This window comes from Panthera tigris, chromosome E1, assembly GCF_018350195.1.
Source record: "Panthera tigris isolate Pti1 chromosome E1, P.tigris_Pti1_mat1.1, whole genome shotgun sequence".
Taxonomy (NCBI): Eukaryota; Metazoa; Chordata; class Mammalia; order Carnivora; family Felidae; genus Panthera; species Panthera tigris.
Genome location: NC_056673.1, coordinates 43,226,996 through 43,247,352, shown reverse-complemented (window position 1 = coordinate 43,247,352; position 20,357 = coordinate 43,226,996). Strand labels below are relative to the sequence as shown.

At 46.2% G+C, this 20,357-nt stretch overlaps 2 protein-coding genes and 1 long non-coding RNA gene across 14 annotated transcripts in view; 2 read left to right on the top strand and 1 right to left on the bottom strand.

The window, feature by feature from the left end:
* The window catches only part of LOC122233787 (RAD52 motif-containing protein 1-like), a 137,004-nt gene that overhangs the window by 1,921 nt on the left and 114,726 nt on the right, over positions 1 to 20,357 (top strand). For 2 of the 8 annotated variants that reach the window (XM_042967920.1, XM_042967915.1), the window contains 5 exons: positions 2,005 to 2,127; positions 2,980 to 3,148; positions 4,097 to 4,195; positions 7,693 to 7,778; positions 9,919 to 10,194. In XM_042967920.1, coding sequence (XP_042823854.1) covers positions 2,005 to 2,127; positions 2,980 to 3,148; positions 4,097 to 4,195; positions 7,693 to 7,778; positions 9,919 to 10,020 — 579 coding nt within the window. In that variant the 3' untranslated portion in view covers positions 10,021 to 10,194. Of the gene's footprint in view, positions 1 to 2,004; positions 2,128 to 2,979; positions 3,149 to 4,096; positions 4,196 to 7,692; positions 7,779 to 9,918; positions 10,195 to 17,932; positions 18,249 to 19,676; positions 19,749 to 20,357 lie in introns of those variants that run through there. The other 6 variants (XM_042967914.1, XM_042967913.1, XM_042967917.1 and 3 more) reach the window with 5 other exon arrangements.
* LOC122233792 overlaps positions 1,506 to 20,357 on the bottom strand; it is a 30,578-nt gene continuing 11,726 nt past the window's right edge. For 2 of the 5 annotated variants that reach the window (XR_006211515.1, XR_006211519.1), the window contains exon 4: positions 18,342 to 18,506. This is a non-coding gene — a long non-coding RNA (uncharacterized LOC122233792). Of the gene's footprint in view, positions 1,664 to 7,673; positions 8,266 to 18,341; positions 18,507 to 20,357 lie in introns of those variants that run through there. The other 3 variants (XR_006211516.1, XR_006211517.1, XR_006211518.1) reach the window with 3 other exon arrangements.
* The window catches only part of LOC122233789 (leucine-rich repeat-containing protein 37A2-like), a 209,532-nt gene continuing 199,472 nt past the window's right edge, over positions 10,298 to 20,357 (top strand). The window contains exons 1-2 of the mRNA XM_042967923.1: positions 10,298 to 17,409; positions 19,677 to 19,748. Coding sequence (XP_042823857.1) covers positions 10,403 to 17,409; positions 19,677 to 19,748 — 7,079 coding nt within the window. The 5' untranslated portion in view covers positions 10,298 to 10,402. The remainder of the gene's footprint in view (positions 17,410 to 19,676; positions 19,749 to 20,357) is intronic.

Sequence of the window (20,357 nt, the reverse complement as noted above, 5' to 3'; positions counted from 1 at the left end):
ATCACCTGTCAGGCATTCCTGAGTTTGCAAGCTTCTAGCCTGTGAAGATGTCACCCAGCCACTCAGCTATCACAGATTATGAAATAATTACTTTGTATCAGTTGTGAGTAATGAGGTGTTTTTCTCTCATTGGACATTAAGACCATTTCACAAATGGATTTTGAGATTTCACAGCATAAAGCCCAAAGTCAATATATAGCTGACAGGAGAGAGCATTCATATTAAATTTCTTTATTTATTTAACACAGAGCCTTGGGTTACCACCACCCCCACCACCACCCCCACCCCGCCGCCTACTGAAATTGTTGCCCAATTTACTTATGTGTTCCTTTATACTTTGGCAAGTACACATAGTTTCTGGTTGTTTTTGTTTGTTTGTTTACCTTTTATAAATACATATTTAAAAAGAACATATTAAAAAAATTTTTTTAATGTTTATTAAAAAAAATTTTTTTTAATGTTTATTTAAAAAAAATTTTTTTTAACATTTATTTATTTTTGAGACAGAGAGAGACAGAGCATGAACAGGGGAGGGGCAGAGAGAGAGAGGGAGACACAGAATCTGAAACGGGCTCCAGGCCCTGAGCTGTCAGCACAGAGCCCGACGCGGGGCTCGAACTCACAGGCCGTGAGATCATGATCTGAGCCGAAGTCGGACGCTTAACCGACCAAGCCACCCAGGCGCCCCTAATGTTTATTTTTGAGAGACAGAGTCAAAGCATGAGCGGGTGAGGGGCAGAGAGAGAGGGAGACACCTAATCGGAAGCAGACTCCAGGCTGTGAGTTGTCAGCACAGAGCCTGACACGGGGCTCGAACTCACAAACTGTGAGAATCATGACCTGAGCTGCAGTCGGATGCCCAACAGACTGAGCCACCCAGACGCCCCAAGAATAACATCTTACAGTAAAATCAAGGAAAGGCCTAAGGCATCTGAGAGCTTTTTTTCAGTAGCATGAAGGAAAACGGTCGCCAGCAAGAACTGTGGCAAGGTTATCTAAGGTGACAACTGTCTCTACCACTCAGGGGCTCGAGGCCCTTCTGCAGCTTCCTGGTTGTCCAGAACAGCTCCACTCTGCCTCACCATTAGCCTGTGCTGTAGCACTCAACATTTAAAAGTTCATCTTCATTTCTCCTTCCTAGCAGGCAGCTTCAGTTGGAGAAAGTAATTTCACTTTTTCATCTACTCATTCATTCACTTAATCCATAGACCTGTGCTTGATTCTAGGAATGAGAAAAGAATAAAATATGGTTCCTTCAAGCACTTAAGGAACTGATAAACTAGTGATAGAGGACGTTGCACAAACAAATCAATAAAGAGTTAATAATACTTTGACTTTATTTGAATTATTTGAATTTTTACGAATATACGAATATACTACACCCCACTTGAAATAGACATTTAAAAAAGAACTAGAGGATGTAAGAAATACACTGTAGCGTGTAAGTTATTTAGAGAGTTAACACTGGAGGTATTTGCATTCTCAAAGAAGCTTATTAAGGCAAATGAACCTCTTATTGTTTTATTTGCTTATAAAATTTACAGAAGTATGTATATTCCTTCTTCTAACGGGGGTTAGTAACTTGCGGGGGGTGGGTGCTGCTGATTCAGGTCCTACTCAGGTCCATGTTATCTGCTCTTGAGGTCATATTCTCAAACAGGAGCTACGGGATGAGACAGCAAAAAGTTTACTTCCCTCGCTTACCTACAGCCCTATAATTTGCTTCCAGAGGGCTTCCTTAGTTGCTTTCGTCATCACTTTCAATATCAGAGATCACGGAAAGCCGATTAATCAAGGGCCCTGGAAATGATGCATCAAAGTCTATAGCGTAAAAATAGTACCTAGCATTTATTTAGGGTTTATTAGGAGCTGATTTCTTAAAATGTTTCCAGTTTGAGCTTCACAACCTCTCTATGAAATAGGTATTGATAAATCTCAGGTGTATCTAAAGGAAGCCTCTGTGTCAGGTTATGATATTTTCAGGTCTATTTCTTATGTCTTTAGGTTCGTCTTGGCACCAAACATAAGGCGGTTCAACATCAGGCCCTTGCCCTCAACAGCTCCCAGTGCCAAGAACTGGCAAATTATTACTTTGGTTTCAATGGATGGTCAAAAAGGATCATCAAGGTAAACTTTATAGATTTTCTCTGACTAATTAGAATCATTTCAACACTGAAATTCTGGACTTCAGAGAGGAGAAAACTGGGTTGTGGGGAGATGTGAGAGGGCTCTAACTGGAAGTACCTGAGCCTGCCACCAAGAATTCATAATAATCTCAGTAACTTGGGTGGTGGTGTCCATAATCTTCTCCAGTATTTGTATGGTGTATAATAAAAACCAATTGTCTTCATCCATTTGTAAGTCTTACTTGATTTTGAAGCTATAGGATATCTCCATTGTGGGCTGGGATTGCTGGAGTTTAGTTGCATTTTTTTTTTTTTTTTTTTTTTTTTTTTTTTTTTTAGAGAGAGGCAGATTGCAAGCGGGGGAGGGGCAGAAAGAGAGGGAGAGACAGAATCGGAAGCAGGCTCCAAGCTCTGAGCTGTCAGCACAGAGCTCGACGCGGGTCCCGAACCCATGAACAGTGAGATCACGACATGAGCCGAAGTCGGAAGTTTAACCAACTGAGCCACCCAGGCGCCGCCGGTTTTGTTTTTAATAACAAAACATCTTGAAGCTTACATTCAGATCCAAGGAAGGACCTTCCATTTAAAATCCTAACAGCTCGGGGTGCCTGGGTGGCTCAGTCAGTTGAGCGTCCGACTTCGGCTCAGGTCATGATCTCACGGTCTGTGAGTTCGAGCCCCACGTGGGGCTCTGTGCTGGCAGCTCAGAGCCTGGAGCCTGTTTCGGATTCTGTGTCTCCCTCTCTCTCTCTGCCCCTCCCCTGCTCATATTCTCTCTCTCTCTCTCTCTCTCTCTCTCTCTCTCTCTGTCAAAAATAAACATAAAAAAATAATAATAATAAAATCCTAACAGCTTCAGGATCTTTCTGACCTTGAAGAAAGGGCAAATGAAGATACTGTGCCACCACTTCAGAAGCAGAGCCTGAAATTCTTCTGTGCTTTAGAGGTGGTGTTGCCATCCTATGAGTGCCGGAGTCCCGGAGCTGGCATGGCCGAGGAGACTTTGGATGACCTGGAGGAAGGTCTGTTTACAGTGGGGGTGGGGGTGGAGGGGAGGCAGAATCCCTCTTTCTTTCTAAAAACTCATCTTTTCAGATACATCATCCAGCCCTCCCCTTTGCTAAGCTCCTAAAGCCCTAGGCAGAGTTTTTCTGGCCTACAGTACAGGCTTTTATCTCAGGCAATACCTGAAGGAACCTTTAACTTTAAAATTCTAAAGCTGACTTTCTGCCAAGAAGTTTAGGAGGAGGGAAGTAATGTTTTTCCCATTTTTGGTTAAGAATTCGCCTTGTGCTAAAATAGTCCTTCAAATACATATCTCTTGCAGCCTGCAGTTATCCCAGCAAAGTAATCATCTAAAGATTTAAACAAACTCTTGTGTAGATGTTGAGTCCTTTGCCTCCTATAAAAGGGCTGGAGTGTAAAGAGTCAAATACAGATGCCTAGAAAAGGTATTCCCATTGGTACTGTGTTTTTTCCCAGTGTCTACAGCACTTAGGCTTAGGGTTTTCAGGGAGGGGCAGGGCTGTTAGCAAGGCTAAGGGAGTAAGGCTCCCTTGGGTGATGCCCGGGAAGAGACCAGGCGGTCACGTGCACTACCACCGAACCCTTCTCCCCATGTGACTCCAGCCCTTGATGCACAGGAGAGTAGGGTCTGCAGTAGGGTCTGAAACTATAGTTTCAGCTTGTCCATTTGAAATCTACGAGCGATGTGAGATCTGTGCCACTTTCTTGGCTTGTGTCTCCCTTTTGGTACTTCCGAAACTTCTGGAGTAGATCAGGGCAGTAAAAATGTGCCCTGCCAGGATATACCTACAGCAGAGTCATTCAACCTTGTGTTGTGCCTGCCCTTACTTGCTAAGATAATGAACTACGAATCATGGATGTATTTTCACTTTTACACATATAACCCCCAAATCAGTTATCATTCAGATAGGCATGTTAAATCCATTTGTTTTGGTTGGATGCAGGGCCATTATCATTTCTTATGAAAAGGAGGACAACCCAGAAGCTTGCTATTCAGAAGGCTGTGTCAGATGCATTCCAGAAGCTGTTGATTGTGATTTTAGGTAAGACTTATTTGATTGTCCTTACAGTACATCAGTTTCAACGAGCAAATAAACTCATTTTGAAAAGTTAATTGGATGAAAACACTTCATATTCTTTTATTCACCAAATGCTTTCAAAGCGGTAGTGTCAAATTTGTTCTTTGTGGCATCTGTGAGAAAAATGACCACAAATATTTTTGTCCCCAGTATATAGATATACAGTGACTTACCTCTGTCCACACAGAAAGTGTTTGACCCAGTCTTCTTTCTTGATTGTTTGCTCATAACACAGAATACTATTGTGAGTGTAAGCTTTGGGGGCACCTGTGTGGCTCAGTCAGTTAGGCGTCCAACTGTTGATTTCAGCTCAGGTCATGATCTCACGATGTGTGAGATTGAGCCCCGTGTCGGGCTCTGTGCTGACAGCGTGGAGCTCGCTTGGGATTCTTTCCCTACCTCTCTCTCTGCCTCTCCCTGATTCTCACATGCCATGTGCTCTCTCTCTCAAAATAAATAATAAAAAAAATAAACTTTGAAGCTTTAGACATCTGGTGTTGAATCTTAGCTCTGTCTCCTAGATTTCTTATGCAGTTTTAGGTTTTATAGTCAGATTTGAAGTATGTAATCTCTCTAAGCTGCAATTTCTCTATCTGCCAAGTAAAGGTAATAATTCAACTCACCTCATGGGGGATGAATTGTAAGAGCAAATGAGATGATGGAAAAGTTTAAAACTATCCCTGAAACATGGTAAGCAGAGAAAATATGTTCACTTGTTATCATCGTTTTCCTGTTGGAGAATTTATAAGATTATGTTTTTGGAATCAATTCAGCTTCAGTTTTTGTTTTTGGCACTGACCTATTGGGTGAATATGATTCTTTTTTTTTTTTTTTTTTTTAATATATGAAATTTATTGTCAAATTGGTTTCCATACAACACCCAGTGCTCATCCCAAAAGGTGCCCTCCTCAATACCCATCACCCACCCTACCCTCCCTCCCACCCCCCATCAACCCTCAGTTTGTTCTCAGTTTTTAACAGTCTCTTATGCTTTGGCTCTCTCCCACTCTAACCTCTTTTTTTTTTTTTTTTTTTCCTTCCCCTCCCCGATGGGTTTCTGTTAAGTCTCTCAGGATCCACATAAGAGTGAAACCATATGGTATCTGTCTTTCTCTGTATGGCTTATTTCACTTAGCATCACACTCTCCAGTTCCATCCACGTTGCTACAAAGGGCCATATTTCATTCTTTCTCATTGCCACGTAGTATTCCATTGTGTATATAAACCACAATTTCTTTGTCCATTCATCAGTTGATGGACATTTAGGCTCTTTCCATACTTTGGCTATTGTTGAGAGTGCTGCTATCAACATTGGGGTACAAGTGCCCCTATGCATCAGTACTCCTGTATCCCTTGGATAAATTCCTAGCAGTGCTAGTGCTGGGTCATAGGGTAGGTCTATTTTTAATTTTCTGAGGAACCTCCACACTGCTTTCCAGAGCGGCTGCACCAATTTGCATTCCCACCAACAGTGCAAGAGGGTTCCCGTTTCTCCACATCCTCTCCAGCATCTATAGTCTCCTGATTTGTTCATTTTGGCCACTCTGACTGGCGTGAGGTGATATCCGAGTGTGGTTTTGATTTGTATTTCCCTGATAAGGAGCGACGTTGAACATCTTTTCATGTGCCTGTTGGCCATCCGGATGTCTTCTTTAGAGAAGTGTCTATTCATGTTTTCTGCCCATTTCTTCACTGGGTTATTTGTTTTTCGGGTGTGGAGTTTGGTGAGCTCTTTATAGATTTTGGATACTAGCCCTTTGTCCGATATGTCATTTGCACATATCTTTTCCCATTCCGTTGGTTGCCTTTTAGTTTTGTTGGTTTGTTTCCTTTGCTGTGCAGAAGCTTTTTATCTTCATAAGGCCCCAGTAGTTCACTTTTGCTTTTAATTCCCTTGCCTTTGGGGATGTGTCGAGTAAGAGATTGCTACGGCTGAGGTCAGAGAGGTCTTTTCCTGCTTTCTCCTCTAGGGTTTTGGTGGTTTCCTGTCTCACATTCAGGTCCTTTATCCATTTTGAGTTTATTTTTGTGAATGGTGTGAGAAAGTGGTCTAGTTTCAACCTTCTGCATGTTGCTGTCCAGTTCTCCCAGCACCATTTGTTAAAGAGACTGTCTTTTTTCCATTGGATGTTCTTTCCTGCTTTGTCAAAGATGAGTTGGCCATACGTTTGTGGGTCTAGTTCTGCGGTTTCTATTCTATTCCATTGGTCTATGTGTCTGTTTTTGTGCCATGAATATGATTCTTATATTAGGGTCAGCTATATTTTTGTGAACCTTGAAAGTGGTCAGGCTATTGAATAGCATCGATTGTGTTCTCTATTGAGTTCTACAATGGTGTGAATGTTACAGGCTGTGCTCCAAGGGAATTTTATAATTAGTAACGAGTCCCCAAACAATTGCCCCCCCCACCCCGCCCTCGCCGCTTCACAGTCTTGCAGGCTTAGAGACTGAGAAATCCTAGCTAAGTTTCAGAGGCCTTATTTGCCCATAAGAGTTGACCCTGGATTGGTCTCAGGCTTCCAGCCTGGACAGCTCTTGCAGTGAAAGTTGACTTCCCTGGTCATCAGGTAGAATCTCCATTAGCTGTCAATTCTGAGTAACAACCTTTAAGAACCAAACTAAACCTTTGGGTTGCTGACCTCTCCCTAACATGCTATGGTATCCCTTGTACACGATCAAAATGTTGTAGCTGTACTTTGCCTTAAGGGGAATTGTATTGTCTATAAGGGACATGGGCCATTTCTGCCAATAAACTGTCCAAGCGCATTCTCTCCCTCCCCCTCCCCCTCCCCCTCCCTCCAAAGCATTGTTCATTGTATCTGGTGGGATTTTGTTTCCGGGGAGTAGACACTTGCCTTGTTTCTAACATGAAGTATCAGCTATAGTCCATGGTCTCTATTCCAGAACTCACACTGACCTCTACCTAATGCCTTACTGTCTAGTCATCTGATTTTGAACATTGTTGTTTCCATAGTTTTAACTTCCTGTGTCATTATTCCTTAGTTCCTATCTCTTAAGATGATAGCGTTTTTGAACCACACAGTTGTTAACTTCATGTGTATTTTTTCACACATAGTTATGATTAAAAACTGAAGTGTGAGATGAGAAAACTTCTAGGGAAATGCTTTTATTTTCTGCTTTTATAAATAAAAAGAATGTCTAGTTATTGGGTGCTATCATTGTATACAGCTAGTTTTAGAACAAGGAAAATTCTGAATTGATCTTGTTAACTTTATTTTTTAAATGTTTATTTTTGAGAGAGTAAGCAGGGGAGAGGCGGAGAGAGGGGGACAGAGGATCTGAAGTGGGCTCTAGTGCTTACAGCAGAGACCCCAGTATGGGGCTTGAACTCATGAACCATGAGATCATGACCTAAGCTGAAGTCAGACGCTTAACTGACTGAGCCATCCAGGCGCCCTCTTTTTTTTTTTTTTTTCCAATCCTTATTCACTTTATTTCAGAAAGTGGTAAAATAGCTGTGGAATACAGACCCTGTGAAGAGATCACAGATGCCAGTACTGAAGACGAGCTGCAGGATTTAATTCAAGTATGTGGAGATTAAAGTTCAAGGGTGACATAGCCACTGTAGCCATAATGTAAAGCAACCAGCAGAATTTGGAAGACTTTGGCATTAGCTCTATCATCCTTTGGGAAATGTGAAACTCAGAAACTGCTTTTGACTGCAGGGGATTTCTGGGGCTTTTCCTGAAGTCCTGACCCTTGGCTCTGACCCCTTATTTGAAATTTGGAGAGCAAATTTCATCAGAGCACTGCCACAGTTGTGGACATAGGAGAGGACACAAGCCTTTTAGAGCTCCCCTCAAACAGAATCTCAAGGATTTGGGAACAGAGTAACTATGGCCTTAAATGTGATTATACTACAGCGTTTGAAACCATTATGCCATTCAAATAGGATGTATCACCCAGATGTCGGCATCTCATATATATCTTGCGTGAATATCTTGCTGAAGAACTTTTCTGTAAATCACTCACATGGATGTCCTGAATTAGGGATTAAGTTGCCAAAATAATTTCTAAAAAAAATTTTTTTTTTACGTTTATTTATTTTTGAGACAGAGAGAGACAGAGCATGAACGGGGGAGGGTCAGAGAGAGAGGGAGACGCAGAATCTGAAACAGGCTCCAGGCTCTGAGCTGTCAGCACAGAGCCCGACGCGGGGCTCGAACTCATGGACCACGAGATCATGACCTGAGCCGGAGTCAGCCGCCCAACCGACTGAGCCACCCAGGCGCCCCGCCAAAATAATTTCTAAAAGAAAATAGTAATGTGCCACATACAGAATGTTTAAAAAAAAAAAAAAAAAAAAGCAAAAATGTGTTTCAGGTCATTGAGAGCTTAATTTGGGGCTAGATTTGTGAATTTTTTTTTTTCGATTTTTTTTTTAATGTTTATTTATTTTTGAGAGTGAGAAAGAGCGTGAGCTGGGGAGGGGCAGAGAGAGAGGGAGACGCAGAATCTGAAGCAGGCTCCAGGCTCGGAGCTGTCAGCACAGAGGCGGGGCTCGAACTCACAGACTGCGAGATCATGACCTGAGCCGAAATCAGGCACTCAGCCAGCTGAGCCACCCAGCCGCCCCTAGATTTCTGAATATTTAACTCACCCCACAGTTGCAAAGTTTGTTTTGAAGGGAAGAGAGTGGAGAAAGAGAAGATGGTTACTTTCTGAAAAAGCACTGGAAGATTTTTCGTGCAAAATAATAATGTTAATTGAATCTAAATCAAACCAGTCGAGGAAACTTCAGACGTTTCCAAGTTTAGGCTTTGAGAAGTCTCGCTTCCTGGGGTGCCTGGGTGGCTCCATAGGTTGAGCATCCGACTCTTGATTTTGGCTCAGGTCACGATCCCAGAGTTTGTGGGGTCAGCCCCACGTCGGGCTCTGTGCTGAGCGTGGAGCCTACTTGGGATTCTCTCTGTCTCTCCCTCTGTCCCTCTCCTCCGCTCACGCTTTCTCTCTCTCAGGAAAAAAAAAATTAAAAAAAGTCTAGCTTCCTGAAAAAGGTGAAAAGATGAGAAAAAGATTCAGCATTGATGCTAAAGATTTCAGAAACCTGATTATAACAACAGATCCATTCCTGCATGAGGCCAGTCTTGGAATCAGTTCCATATAAAAACTATTCCTGTGTGCTAGACATTGGGATTAAGATAAAAACCCCCTCTCTCTTGCATTTTACATGCTAGAGGTTGTGCCAGACCATAAGCAAGGACTAAAAATACATTAGAAAAGGGGCTGTGAAGGAAGTAAACTGAGTGCTAGTTACAGTATTTCAAGAAAATTGTTTAACACGCTGACTATAACATCCTAAGTGCCTTCTCCATGTGGGCGCACAGAGTGGACCTCTGAAAAGTGGCCTTGTTACTTTTTCTAGATCAATGGCTATGTCCAGTCAAGATGAGATGGGGGAAGTTTTCCCACCCCGTGTAAATAAAGGGCTAGAATTGGTTTCCGGCCCTCTTTCCCAGAATGAATTGCTTAGCACTCCCCCAAAACTCCTCCTACAGACATTTTGGGGCCATCGCAGATTCAGTGGTAGGCCCCCATCTAACAGAGTGGTGAATTAATAATCAGCCATGGGTATTGAGAATTTAGAGGAAATGGCAACATTTTAGAATATCTGACTGTGAAGTGTGTTCTCCTCCCCATCGCCCTAACTGGTGCTTATTTTGCAAGTCAGCTACTTTTCTTGGAAGCGGTATGGCCAGGGGGAGGAAGAACGTCTCTCGGATTTAAGCCTTGAAGAGCAAGAGTTCAAATTGCTAGAGCTGGACTAGCATTTTTTAATTTCCCAGGATGCCAGGTCCTGTGGCTTCCTTGGAAGCTCTGCTCCACTCCCCCACCCTTCCACCCCTCAGAGCTGCGGGAGTCCGGGGCCACCCAGATCTGAGTGCAAGTACTACCTTGCTGTGAGCAGCCCCGGGGGGGGGGGGGGGGGAGGGGGGGAGTGGGGGGGGAGTGGTGGCCTTTGCAGGGTGGAGGGAGGCCTGGGCCCCAAGTGATTCTGGGAAAAGGGCCCGCTCTGGTGGTGCGGAGCCCATCTCCAGGGAGCTAATAATGGTGGTGTAAATAAAGACGTCATAAATAAACGGTGGGACGTTGGCGGGGGAGGGGCGCGCAGTTGCTAAAGGTGCGCGCGCGCATCACGGGGCTGCCATAATGGTTTGGCTCCCGCTCAGGGCCCAGCGCCAGTACCCTACTCGCCTGGGTCGCTGCGCCCCGGAGCCTCCGCGTGTCATGTCCCGGCTGCGCCTGTTGGCCCCACTGCTTCTCTTTATGTGGCAACCGTTGTGGCTGCTGGTCCAGGCAGCTCAGCCTCCGGAGTGGGCCCTGGACCCTGCCCAGCTGACTTCCGACCCCCTGGAGGCGGCTGAGCCCTGGTCTTCTCGCTCCTCTGATCCCCCCCCCGAATCGCCCCAGGCACTTACACCCCCAGCTGAGCCGGGGGGCTTTAATTACCCGGGGTCCTCTGCTCCAGCCCAGATGTTGGCCCCGCCTAAGGAGTTGACCGAGACTTTGGTTCCATTCCTGGACACGGATTCGTTTGGAGAACTACCCCCAGGGCCAGATGAGGATCTGAATGACCAGCTAACCCAGCATCAAAGGCTCCCAGAGGTGGTTCCAGTGCCAGGTTGGGATCAGAATCAGACCATAGCTCCGCCTCCTCATCTCAAAAGTAAGACTAAAACTGTAGGTTTAGATCAGGCCGAAGATCACCAGTCATTTGAAATACTTGTTCCATCTCTGGATAGTCAGAGTTCAAAGCCAACAAAGTTTATTGTTTCACCCCTAAACCTGAAGAAAGATCTAGCTCAGCATCGAAGGCTTGCCAAAGTTGTTGGAACTCCAAACCAATTTGCAAATAAAGAGCACCTACAACAACAGCTGCAGGATGATTATTTAGATTCCAATATGGGTCTCCTGTATCCTGAGGAGAACCTACCTATGGGTTTCCCAGGGGGACCAGATCAACTTCCAAACTTCTCTGAGGAGGCTGAAATTCCTCCACCCTTGCAGAAGACCCCAAATCATCTAGAGTCCCCTGAGGAAGCTGAATCTTTTTTGCCCCAAGGGGAGGCTCAGGCTCAGCATCCAGAGCCCTCTGAAGAGACAGAAACATCTCTACTTGAGCAGGAGGCTCCATCTCAGCGTCCAGAGTCCCTTAAGGATGGAAATTCAGCAAACCCACAAGAAGCCCCAGCTGAGCCTTCAAGTACCCCTGAAGAGGTCGAACCTTCTTCAGTCCAGCAGGAAGCCTCAGCTCACCCTACAGAGGCCCCCGAGGAAGTGGAACCTTCTCCAACCCCCCAGGAGGCCCCTGCTCAGCCTCCAGAGCCATCTAAGGACATCATATCTCAACTGTTAGCACATCATGAAGTAAATGTGCTATCTCCAAGTCAGAGTGAAGCTCAGAAGCCAAGCTTCCCCAATGTCACTGTTAAACCTCTGGATCTTACCATAACTCTAACTCAGCCTGCGGAGCACCCTGAGGAGGCTGGACCTACCCCAGTCCAGCAGGAGGCCCCTGCTCAGCCTGCAGAGCGCCTCGAGGAGGTTGAACCTACCCCAGTCCAGCAGGAGGCCCCAACTCTAGTTCCAGAGTTCCCTATCGAGTATTTAACTCAACTTGCAGTAAGTGATGAGGTGACATCTCTACCTCTAGGTCAGTATCCAGATTATTTAATGTTTCCCAGGGTTATAGGTAAGCCTTTAGATGTGGAATTTACCACAACTCCAGGGCCTGATAAAGGTGTTGAATCTTCTATAGCCCAGCAAGAGGCCCCACCTCAGCCTCTTGAACATACTGAGGAAGCAGAACTTTCTCTAACCCAGCAAGAGACCTCGGGTAAGCCTCCAGAGGAGGTTGAGCCTTCAAGTGAGCAGGAGACCCCAGGTCAGCCTTCCGAGCCTCCTGGGGTGATTGATCCTTCTCTAAGGCAGCAGGAGACCCCAGCTCAGCCTTCAGTGCCTCCTGAGGAAGGTAAGCCTTCTCTAAGCAAACAGGAACCCCCAGCTCAGCTTCCAGACCGTTTTGGAGAAGCTGAACTTTCTCCAACCCAGGAGGAGGCCTTAGCTCAGCTTGCAGAGCTCCTTAATGAGGCAGAATCTTCAACCCAGCAGGAGACTCCAGCTCAGTCTCCAGGGGAGATAGAATCTTCTGCAACCCTGCAAGAGCAACCAGCTCAGCCTCCAGAGCTGCCTTCCAGGGAGGTGGAACCTTCTCCAACCCAGCAGGAGCACCCAGCTCAACCTCTATGGCATCATAAGATGACAGTTTCACCTCCAGGTCACTACCATGATCAACATTTAAACCTGCCCAATGTCAGTGTGAAACCTCCAGATGTGCAGCTTACCATGACTGCAGAACCCACTACAGAGGTGGGACCTTCTCCAGTTCGGCACGAGACTATAGCTCAGCCCTCAGTGCCTCTTAATGTGGAACCTTTTGAAACCCAGCATGAAGCCCCAACTCTGCCTCCACAGTCCCCTGAGGTTGAATCTTTGCCAGTTCAACAGGAGACTCCAACGCAATCTCCAGAATCTACCACACAGGAGAAACTTCCAACACAGCAGGAGACCCCAGTTCAGTATCCAGAATATCCTGGAGAAGTTGAACCTTCTACAACTCAGCAGGAGGCCCTAGCTCAGCAATCACAGGCCCCTGAGGAGGGTGAATCATCCTCAACCCAGGAGGAGGCCCCGACTCAGCTTCCAGAGGCCCAGGAAGAGGGTGAACCTTCCCCTCTCCAGGAGGAGGGCCAGGGTCAGCACCCACAGGCCTCCGAGGGGAGTGAACCACCTACAACCCAGGAGGAGGCCCCAGTTCAGCATCCACAGACCCCTGAGGAGGTTGAACCTTCTTCAACCCAGCAGGAGGCTCCAGCTCAGTATCCTCAGGCATCAGAGGAGGGTGAGCCTTTTCCAACCCAACCAGAGACCCCAACTCAGTATCCAGAGCCCCTTGAGGGGACTGAGCCTTCTCCAGCCCAGTCAGAGGCCACAACTCAGCATCCAAATCCCCGTGGGGAAGTTAAACCTGCAACCTATCAGGAGGCCCCAAGTCAGCATCCACAGACCTCTGAGGAAATTAACCCTTCTGCCACTCAACAGGAAGCCACAGCTCAACATCCAGAGCCTTCTGGTGAGGTTGAACCTTCTCCAACCCAACAGGAGGCCCCAGCTCACTCTCCAGAGCATCAGGTGGTAACAGTTTTTCCTCAAGGTCAGAATCAAGCTCAGCTCCTGCTGTTGCCTAATGTCACTGTTAAACCTGTGGATTCCTCAGTTACCATGACCTCAGAATCCACTAATGAGGTTGAAGCTTCTCCACTCCGAGAAGAGGCCTCAGCTCAGTCTGGAGTGTCCCCTGAGCAGTTGGAACCTTCTCCAATCCAGCAGGAGGTCCCACATCAGCATCCAGCGCCCCCTGAAAATGTGGAATCTTCTCCAGTCCAGCATGAAGTCTCAACTCCACCCGAAGATTTTCCTGAGGAAATTGAACTTTCTCCAAGCCAGCAGGAGAGCTCAGCTCTGCCTCAAGTGCCTGTTGCAAGTATAGAACCTTCTCCAATCCAGCAAGAGGTCCCAGCTCAGCAACCAAAGCCCAATGAGGGGGTCGAGTCTTTTCCAGTTCAGTATGAGCATCCAGCTCAGCCTCCAGGGTCCTCTACAGATGTTGTAGCTCAGTCTCCAGTACAGCATGAGGTGACATTCTCACCTCCAGGTCCAGGTGAAGATCAGCATCCAGTGTTGCCTAATATCACAGGTAAACCTGTGGATCTGAGGATTTTCCTAAGTCCCCAGGCAACTAAGGAGGTTAAACATCTTCCAGTGCAGCAGGATGTCCCTGCTCAATCTCCTATTCCCCCTGAGAAAGTTGAATTTGCTCCAGCTCAGTCCAAGCATCTTTCCCAGTCTCCAGAGTCCCCTGAAGATGAGTCTTCTCCAGGCCAACAAGAGGTCCTAGCTCAGACTCCAGACCCCCCTAAGGCTGTGGACCCTGCTTCAGGCCAACAGGAGGCCCCAGCTCAGTCTGTAGTCCCCCAGCTGGCCCCAGCTCAGCCTTCAGAGCCTCCTGAGAAGGTAGAACCATCTCCAGTTCAGCAGGAAGTCCCAGCTCAGCCTTCAGAGCCCCCTAATGAGGCAGAATCTTCTCCAACCCCGCAGGAGGCCCTGGTTCAGTCTCCTGTCCCCCAGCAGGCCCCAGCTGTATCTCCTGAGCCCCCTAAGGAGGTAGAACCTTCTCCCACACTGCAGGAGGCCCCAGCTCAGCCTTCAGAGCCCCCTAATGAGGCAGAGTCTCCAACCCAGCAGGTGGCCCCAGCTCAGTTTCCAGTCCTCCAGGAGTCCCCAGCTATATCCCCTGAGCCCCCTAAGGAGGTGGAACCTTCTCCCACACCTCAGGAGCCCCCAGCTCAGCCTTCAGAGCCCGGTAATGAGGCAGAATCTTTTCCAACTCAGCAGGGAGCCCCAGTTGTATCCCCTGAGCCCCCTAAGGAGGTAGAACCTTCCACACAGCAGGAGGCCCCACCTCAGCCTTCAGAGCCTCCTGAGAAGGTGGAACCATCTCCAGTCCAGCAGGAAACCCTATCTCTACCTCTCGAGCCACTTAAGGAGATAGAACCTTCTCTAACACAACAGGAGGTACAAGCTCAGCCTTCAGAGGCCCCTGAGAAGGTAGAACCATCTCCAATTCTGCAGCAGTCTCCAACTCAACCTCCGGAGCCCTCTAAGGAGGCAGAAACTCCTCCAGCCCAGCAGGAGGCCCCAGTTCAGCCTCCAGAGCCACCTGAGGAGGTTGTAGCACAACCTCCAGTCCATAATGAGGTGACAGTTCCACCTCTAGGACAAGAGCAAGCTCAGCATCCAAACTTGCCCAATGTTACTGTTCAGCCTGCTGACCTGGAGCTTACTGTAACTCCAGAACCTACTGTGGAGGCTGAGCATTCTACAATCATGCAGCAGACTATAGCTCCTCCAGAGGACACTGAGGTGACACCTCCACATCCAGAGCAGGTCCAGGCTCAGCATCCAAATTTGACTGAAGTCAGAGTTCAGCCTTTAGACCTGGAACTGACCATAACTCCAGAACCCACTACAGAGGTTGAAACTGCAACCACGCAAGAGATCCCAGGTCACCCTTCAGAGCCACCTAAGGAGGTTGTAGTTCAGCCTCCACTGTTTCAGGAGGTGACAGTTCCAACTCCAGGTCTGGATCAAGCTCGTCATCCATCGTCACCTAATGTAACAGTTCAGCCTTTGGACCTAGAGCTTACCATAACTCCAGAACCCCCTATGGAGGTTAAAGCTTCTACAGCCCTGAAGAAAACTACAGCTCCTCCAAAGGACCTTGAGGTAACATTTGCACATCTAGAGCAGGTTCAGGTTCAGCATTCAACCTTGAATAAGGCCACAACTCAACATTTGGACCTGGGGCTTACTATAACTCCAGAATTCAATAAGGAGATTGAACTTCCTCTACCTATGCAGGAGACTCCAATTCAGCCTCCAAAGCCACCTGAGGAGGTTATTGGAGCTCAACCTCCAGTATATCAGGAGCAGACTCTTCTGACACCAGGTCAGAATCAAGCTCAGCATTCATCACTCCCCAATATAACAGTTCGACCTTTGGACCTGGAGCTTACCATAACTCCAGAGCCCACTGTGGAGGTTAAAACTTCTACAGTCCTGAAGAAAACTACAGCTCCTCCGAAGGACCTTGAGGTGACATTTCCACATCTAGAGCAGGTTGAGTCTCACCATCCAACCTTGACTGAGGTCACAGTTCAGCCTTTGGACTTGGAGCTTACCATAACTCCAGAATCCACTACAGAGGTTGAACCTTCTCCAGCCATGCAAGAGACCCCAGATCAGCCTCCAGAGCCGCCTAAGGAACTTGTAGCTCAACCTCCAGTATATCAAGAGGCAGCAGTTCCAACCCCAGATCAGGATCAAGCTCAGCGTCTGTGGTTGCCGAATGTAACAGTTCAGCCTTTGGACTTGGTGCTTACTGTAACTACAGAACCCACTACGGATGTTAAACATTCCTCAGCCCTGCAGCAGACTACCGCTCCTCCAAAGGACCTTGAGGTGACATTTCCACATTCAGAGCACATTCAGCATCCAACCTTAACTAAAGTCACAGTTAAACCTTTGGACCCAGGGCTTACCATAACTCCAGAATCCACTACAGAGACTGAACCTTCTGTAACCATGCAAGAGACCCCAACCCAGCCTCCAGAGCCACCTAAGGAGGTTGTTCAGTATCCGTCCCAACAGGAAGTGACAGTTCCTACTCCAAGTAAGGATCAAGGTCAGCAACCAACATTGCCCAGTGTCACAGCTCATCGTGTGGACTTGGGGCTTACCATAACTCCAGAACCTACTACAGAGGCTGAACATTCTACACCCGTGAAGGAGACTACAGCTCCTCCTCCAAAGGACCTTGAGGTGACACTTGCACATCCAGAGCAGGTTCAGAGTCAGCATCCAAACCTGACTGAAGTCACAGTTCCACCTATGGACCTGGAACTTACTGTAACTGCAGGATCCAGTGTGGAGACTGAACCTTCTCCAACCATGCGAGACACCCCAACTCAGCCTCCAGAGCCACCTAAGGAGGTTGTAGTTCAATATCCATTCCAGCAGGAAGTGACAGTTCCAACTCCAAGTAAGGATCAAGGTCAGCATCCAGCATCACCCATCATCCCATTTCGTCATGTGGAGCTTACTATAACTCCAGAACCTATTACAGAGGCTGAACATTCGACAACCCTGAAGAAGACTACAACTCCTCCCCCAAAGGACCCTGAGGTGACACTTGCACATCCAAAACAGGTTCAGAGTCAACATCGAAACCTGACTGAAGTCACGGTTCCACCTATGGACCTAGAAATTCCTGTAAGTCAGCAACCAGAGTCATTTGAGACAGGTTTTCCTCCAACAACTGAACATCCTGTGGTGCATTTTGTAAACTATACCTCAGAAAAGGCATACACAACTTTAACTTGGCAACCAGAACAGAATGCCACCACAAACCTCAAAATATGTGAGCGCTGTACCTGCAAAGAGGAGACACTGTCGTGTGTTGGTCTCAGCCCACAGCAGAGGCTCCGCAGAGTGCCCGTGCTGGAGCCCGACACCTACAACGGCACCTTCACCATCTTGTAAGAATCGCCTTTACTTGTTTGTTCTCTGCCTCCTGCTTGACATGGCAGTCTCTTCCTCAATGTCGTCCTGGGCCTTCCTCATCTCCCCAACCACGTTGACTGACTTTCTGTTTTTACCTTTTCTTTGTCAACTATCCCTTATCTTCATTTTCCTTTTTACTACTGTTCGCCCTTCTGCAATCTTTTACTTGTAATTGTCCTTATTCTTTTTCCTTATCCAATTTTTAGCCCCATTATTTCATTCCTTAACCTCTACTCTCCCATTTTTGCTCCATCCTCTATAATAGGATACAACAGAGTAGTGAAGAGTAGAGATTCTGGAACTAGATTGCCTGCGTTTGGGCCGAGGTCTGTCATCTATTAGCTTTGTGACTCAGTTTCCTTTTCTGTGAAATGGAAATTATGATAGTTACCATCTCATGGGATTATGGTGAGATCTAGATGAGGTAATACATATGAAGCACTTGGATCAGTGCCTGGCAAAATATGAGTGTTAGCTGTTATTATTTTGATTCCCCAGACCTCATCTTTGACGCCCGGCCTTCCACATACAGTACTCAGTTTGGGCCCAACCCAAGAGTAAGTACTATGGGCGCCACACTAGGATGAAATCGTCTTCAGAACATGAAATGACAGGTGGGAAGAAAGGAAATGGTCATAAAAAGGGAGGTGGCATGTAATTAAGTACTAAAAGAGGTACCATGGGTGTTGGAATTCAGCAGACTCTGTAATCAGCGGAGTATGGAGGTCAGGGAGAGCTGCATGGATAAGCTAACACTTTAGCTGAGACTTAAAGAGTGGCTCTGATGTGTTAAATAGAGAAAAAATGGGTATAAGTCTAGGCAAAGGCACGGCTGCAGGAATGATCAGGAATTAAGAATTAGGTTAAGCAGTTAAAGATCCAATTACGAGAAACCTTGACTATCAGCTAGAGAGGTTTGAACGTTAGATTCTGAGTTATAGAGAGCCATTGAAAGTTTTCAAGCATGAGATATACAGACCGTTGAAACAGGATTATTTTCAGTTCCCCATATAGGCCGATCTGGAGAGGAGAGCTTGATCCAGCGAGACCAGATAGAATGTTCTAACAAAACCTGGGAATAAAGTAACAAGGGGCCGACTCAGAGTGGCTGAAAAGAGTAGAAAGAAAAGCCTTGAGAGCACTGCAAAGGAGGAAGTGACAAGATAGACTAACTGATGACAGTCGCGGGTGGGGTGTGCACGGGAAAGAGAAAACTCAGATATTACTCTGAAACTTCTGTCCCAGATAAGGAGAATGATGGAAGTTGAGGCATCTTTTACCAGGGAACACAGAGCAACCAGAAGGCTTCAGGTTGACTGGAAATGTCCACCAGGCACATGGGCAGATGGGTATCTGTTTTGAATTTATTCCTGACTCCCCTGAAAAAAATGTGTATATAAACTGACCAGGTAAGCTGTTGCTGAGGGAAGAGGACAAAACTAAAGGTAAAGATTCAAAGTCATACGCAGAGTTAGCGGTTGAAACTGAACCTCAGGCATTTCATAGCTTCTCTTAAACATGTGTAATTCATGGATACATGAATTAGCATGGATACTTTTTTTTGTTTTTAATGTCACAGGTATAGAGGATAAAACGTGAAAATCCCACCCCACCCTCCCTACCACTCATAAGATAACTCCTGTCACCTTTTTGGTGTGTGTCCTTCCTTCCCATCTCTTTCCTTTGCATTTTTTCCTAATTTCCTAATGAGGGGATACTTTTTAATTCCTTGCCCAGTGATTTGTTGCTTTTCCCTATACAATATGTCTAAGAAATCTTTCCATGTTAGTTATTCTAATTTCTAACTTCCCTTATCCTTCTAACACCTAGAGAGGTTTCAGTAGAGGGCTTCTTTACATTTGTTTGCTGATAATGGTAAATTTTTTACCATTTTTTTCGTTGAGTTATTATTTTCTCATTGATTTGTGGAAGGAACCATTTTAGACACATAAGTGATTTGGGGAAAAAAAATACTTATCTCCAGAGTAATTAACAGGCGTTATCTACCCAAGGAATGGAACAAATAGGAAGTTCAGGTGCTAAGGAGCTGGCTTGTTTGTGCCAGTGGCCCCACGCTATCTCTTTATTAATTGCACCACCTGGGATGCTGATAGCCGCGGAAATTAGAAAGTTGGCATTTACTGCATTGGAATATTCCCCACAAGGTTGCCAGTGATTCTTTTATTTATTCTGTTCATTCCTTTCCTACCTATTCAAGGATCTGAACTGTGTTTCTTCACAGAAATTTCCAAGGAAACTCTATTTCTCACATTGATGAAAATGTATGGAAGGGATACCGTTGGGTAGAGAAACTGTGAGTATATTCTCTCCAAATACGAATACAAAAAAAAAAAAAAAAAAAAAAAACTAACTGCATTCTAAGGTCCTTCTTGGTCCAGAACTTTGAAGTCAGTAGCTCTGAGGAAAGGTGTTTCCCCTTCCATATCCCAACTCGACCTCTACCGATTGCAATTCTGTGTTAATTTTTTTTTTAACGTTTATTTATTTTTGAAACAGAGAGAGACAGAGCATGAACGGGGGAGGGTCAGAGAGAGGGAGACAGAGAATCTGAAACAGGCTCCAGGCTCTGAGCTGTCAGCACAGAGCCCGACGCAGGGCTCGAACTCACGGACCGCGAGATCATGACCTGAGCTGAAGTCGGCCGCTTAACCGACTGAGCCACCCAGGCGCCCCATCTGTGTTTATTTTAAAAATTAAATTTGGCAGGTTCCCTTTAAAATTAGAATCAATTTCAACTTATTTTCCATTATACAAGGAATACGTGATTATAGTCTCAATATATAAAAATGAAATAACAGGGGGGCCTGGGGGGCTTATTCGGTTAAGTGTCCAACTTCGGCTCAGGTCATAATCTCAACGGTTCGTGGGTTCAAGCCCCACGTTGGGCTCTGTGTTGACAGCT